The sequence below is a fragment of the Trichinella spiralis genome (genome assembly GCF_000181795.1).
Source record: "Trichinella spiralis strain ISS 195 chromosome Unknown Scfld4, whole genome shotgun sequence".
Lineage (NCBI taxonomy): Eukaryota > Metazoa > Nematoda > Enoplea > Trichinellida > Trichinellidae > Trichinella > Trichinella spiralis.
This window is the reverse complement of record NW_003526943.1, coordinates 6,793,308-6,797,722: the sequence shown is the minus strand read 5'-3', so window position 1 is coordinate 6,797,722 and position 4,415 is coordinate 6,793,308. Positions and strand designations below refer to the sequence as shown.

The window sequence follows — 4,415 nt, the reverse complement described above, 5'->3', positions numbered from 1 at the left end:
CTTTCATTCCGCTTTCAAAATGTTTTACTTTTATTTATCTGAGTTCATCAGATAAATTTCGTTTTAGCTGGCAATTATATAAGATTTATGCATTAGATGCGCTTATCCATTTGTTAGAAATTGCTCTAATACAAAGGGAAAGTCAACAAGTGATAAATTGTCCACAGCTGCAGTTTGAATTAAAACCAGGACAAGCAACTGCTAATTTTTGTTAGCATTGAAATCCTTTTCTGATTTTGCTTTGCCGTTCTCTGAAAATGTTTCTCGTTTGCAAACGAATTTTACCTTTAATCTTTCCAATGTTTCTTTTGCTCCTGTTCACCAGAGTTATTGTTTTCCTTCATATATTTTATTTAAATAAAAAATTAAAAATCTGCAATATTATTTATAAATCAAAAAACAAATTTATTTATATATTTGGTGTGTAGTAGACTTGCAGGGTAATCGTACTACACTTTGTTATAGACAATTAGGTTCTACAACTAACTGTCTTCTTTCGCGGCTAAATTTGAATTTCACAAATCTCGCCTTTCGTATATGATAATCTCGAATATATTTTATTGAATATACAATCGAACACAGGCAAAGTACAAACGAAAAGGATCACACCAACAACTCTCTACACGATCTGAACGCAACTCTGCTTGTTAAGTTGTTGTTCTCTGGTTCAGTAACGACAACAGTTGCTTCTTTTCCCAGTAAACAACGGCAGTTGTTCCAATAAATCAGTCACAAATTTTGACAGAGTGACAGTTTGATAATGCAAGCTATTGGAGTTGGAATTTAGGTCAAGTCAGATTGAATATCTAAAAATATCACTCGAAACTTTCCGCATCGCAACTTATTGCTTTCCCGAGTTATCCGAATTACTTTCTGTTCTGTTCAGCATTTTCACAATGGCTGATATTCCTGTGCTGTGTCTTGTACCGAATCGTGGTGGCAGTATGGCCCTTGTTTTTGAAGGAAGATCATACAAATTGAAATACACGGGCAAACAGAAGAAATGTTGAATGTACAGCATGCGTTCCTTGTTATTAACAATTACCTTACTTTGGTATAGGACAAAAAAGGCTGCAAGGGTGCAGTATGGACAGATTTAGAAGTTACGGCCGTGATCAATCGAAAAGATCACGTTGAAACCTGCCAGGTAGACGAATGACGACGAATATAAAATGGAGAAGAAGGCACTTCTAAAAAAACGAAGTGCCGATGAAATGAAGCCCATCCCCGCAATATATGATGAAGAAGCCTCTGCCGCGTCCGCTGAGCCTTCTACATCCGGGCATTTTCCGGTTTTCAAGCGGGTGCGAGCCACAATGTATAAACATCGGGCGAAGCGCTTCCCCAGACTTCCTGAACACCGCCATGATCTGGTAATACCAGATCAGTTTAAAACAACGAAGTCTGGGGAAGACTTTTTATTGTGCCAAAGTAACTCCAGGCATATACTGGTATTTGCGACGGGTACCAACATTAGACTGATGGCAACCAGGCAAACCTGGGCATTGGATGGTACATTCAAGGTTGTACCACAATGGTATCAAAAACTGTTTACCATCCATACCTTTTTTGGCGGGCAAGCTGGTGCCAGCAATCTATTGTTTATGTACGGATAAAGATCTTACGTCAATCTTAATCCACAAACAATAATTTGTGATTTTGAAATCTCTCTGATACCACTTTGTTAATATAGTTCACTGTTATGTTGTTTATTGTTGTTGTTGTTGACTGTTCTTTACTGTTGTTGTTGCTGCTCTTGATTCGTGAAAAATCAAAATCACTATTTAATTTATTTTTGTATCGTATTGTTTTTTTCTGAATTATTATTATCGCATTTGATATAACGTCACTGTGGTACAATAAAATATAGAATAATGATAAAAGTTATTATTGAAAACGTTGATCACTAAAAAGTATAAACTTCACTAATAATATATTGGAAAAACAAAATTTCAATGAATCTTGAACTTATAAATCAACAAAACTTATAAATCTTGATTGAAACAATTCCCAAATTAGGAATATTTTCCTTATTAATGTTACGTCACCACTATTAAAGTTACATAATCCTAAATGGAATATTTGAACCAATGAAATGAAGAATATTACAGCTAATCACAACTGAAGAGTTTGAATCAATGAGCAATTAGATAAGGAAAACTAATAAGACGACAAATTGAAGGTCCAATGAAACAGCGAGTTCAACGACCAGTAAAATTAGACCGTGAAAATTTGTCCCGGAATTGACCCTCCCTAAAATAAGCAAAATCAATAAAACTCGAAAAAATGGGCACATTTTAATGGAAAACTATGCTTTGAAATTGCATTATTTTTTTCCTATCTCTTTCTATGAAATGTATACCATGTTATCTTGATCGTGATGATTTCGCAATTATCTAAATAACTTGATTTGTCATCTGCAATGAACTCAGATTTGGTTCCACATTTCATTAACACACTATGCTTAATGGGTGATATCATTGTCCTTCAACTGCGTTTTACCCTAAACTGTTATTCATATAAATAAATAATTTTTTACTCATGATAGCAAAATAATTTACTTTTTGTTCAAAACATAATTTTTGTGCTTCGGTAACTAAAGCAAACAATGAGTTTGCAGTAATTTCCAGATGTTACTGCTAAACGTTAACTGCTGAAGAAGCAATTTAAAATAATCATTCACTTATCAGCACTGGAACATTTCTCTTATATACTTTTATAACAACATAAGCCATGGGTACAGATACGGCCGAATGCACGTCATCTGATACCGGTTGAATTAGTAATATGAGTACCGGCACGAAGTGTTCGAACAGTGTGGGTGAAATCACTATTCACACAGAGACATAAAGCCCGAAGCAACATTTTTCCGCTTTCACGACGCTCGCAATGTGTTTTATGCTCATAAACTGGCTCTTTGAAGAGCATAAAATAATTTTGAAGTTCACGAAACAAATTGTAATTTTAAACCTGATTAAAATTAATAAGCAATAATGCACTTTTTTGTTTGCAATCCAAGAATTTTACTTTAATCTTTGCAAAGCTTCTTTCGTTTCGAAACATCCATATATGTATTTTTATACATGTCGATGAGGTTTGCTGTTTGTATAAAAAATCCTGTTTGACGTTCATACATTTCATATAAAACACAGTCGAACTTGGTTAAGTGCATAATATTTTGGTCGAAAAAAATTCCTGTAGTTAATTAAACGGTAAAATAATGGATAAGTGCATGAAAATTCTTTTTAAATTCCATGCTCACTTAACCAAGTTTAAATGTAATTTGAAATACAACATCAAACAGATCAGCTATATCATAGGCGCTGCTTTTGATGCGGAATGTTTAAATATTTCGTAATCATTGAAGTATACACTGAAAGGCTGCAAATGGAAATGAAAACAGATGGCAATTTAAGTGTTCACCAACGCACTAGTCGGTTTTGTTCAGATGTAAAAATAGCAAGTTTACAATTTACACCAAAAAAATAAATTTGTTTTTTGATTTGTAAATAATATTGCAAATTTTTAATTTTTTATTTAAATGAAATATACGAAAGAAAACAATAACTCTGGTGAACAGGAGCAAAAGAAACAAACTTTGGAAAGATTGAAGATAAAATTTGTTTGCAAACCAGAAAACTTTTCAGAGAACAAGCCAACAAAATCAGAAAAGTATTTCAATGCTAACAAAAATTAGCAATTGCCAGTCCTAATTTTAACTCAAACTGCAGATGTAGACAATTAATCACTTGTTGACTTCCTCATTGTATTACAATCGCATTAAGCTACTCTTCAGAACATTTTTTGACAATTAGAAAAGCATCTTATGCATAAATCTCATATAATTGCCAGCTAAAACGAAATTTATCTGATGAACTCAGATAAATAAAAGTAAAACATTTTGAAAGCGAAATGAAAGCGATGGACAGCACCAAGCAGAATAGCAGTTAAAGCTGCTTCAAATTCACTCACTGCAGTGGACAGCGCATACTTTGATGTTAGCAGTTGGGAGCCAATCGTCTTCGATTGCTGGCTTGAGTCAACATCATTATTCGGCATTAGCGTCACCACGACAATCACATATTTATATTTTAAGAAAAAAAGAAAGCAAAATGCATACTTAGATACGGTGGTAAGTGCAATTCAACCGAACTTTCATTTCCATGAATAAAAAACAAACAGGTCCACAATTACCATCAACTGGCTGGCTGGTTTGAGATAATTTTGATGCAATCATCTATTCCACTGCATCAACGTACAAAAAAGAACAATACATAAAATTAGAGCAGAAAAGTCAAAAAGAAAAAAAAGAGCTCAATTCATCACCAAATTATCATACCACAGAATACATTCTTCAGTTTATTAGGCAGGCAATGAAATAGAAATTTATAAACAAAATCAAATCGAGAAAACTT

General features: G+C 33.5%; 1 protein-coding gene across 1 annotated transcript; it reads right to left on the bottom strand.

The window, feature by feature from the left end:
• Positions 1 to 1,096: 1,096 nt before the first annotated feature.
• On the bottom strand, positions 1,097 to 2,451 carry Tsp_01675 (hypothetical protein). The gene is made up of 5 exons (XM_003377435.1): positions 2,406 to 2,451; positions 2,162 to 2,253; positions 1,678 to 1,815; positions 1,450 to 1,595; positions 1,097 to 1,370 (listed from the first exon to the last, which is right to left on the bottom strand). Exons 1-5 carry the CDS (start codon positions 2,449 to 2,451, stop codon positions 1,097 to 1,099), a joined length of 696 nt encoding a protein of 231 aa, XP_003377483.1.
• Positions 2,452 to 4,415: the final 1,964 nt, after the last annotated feature.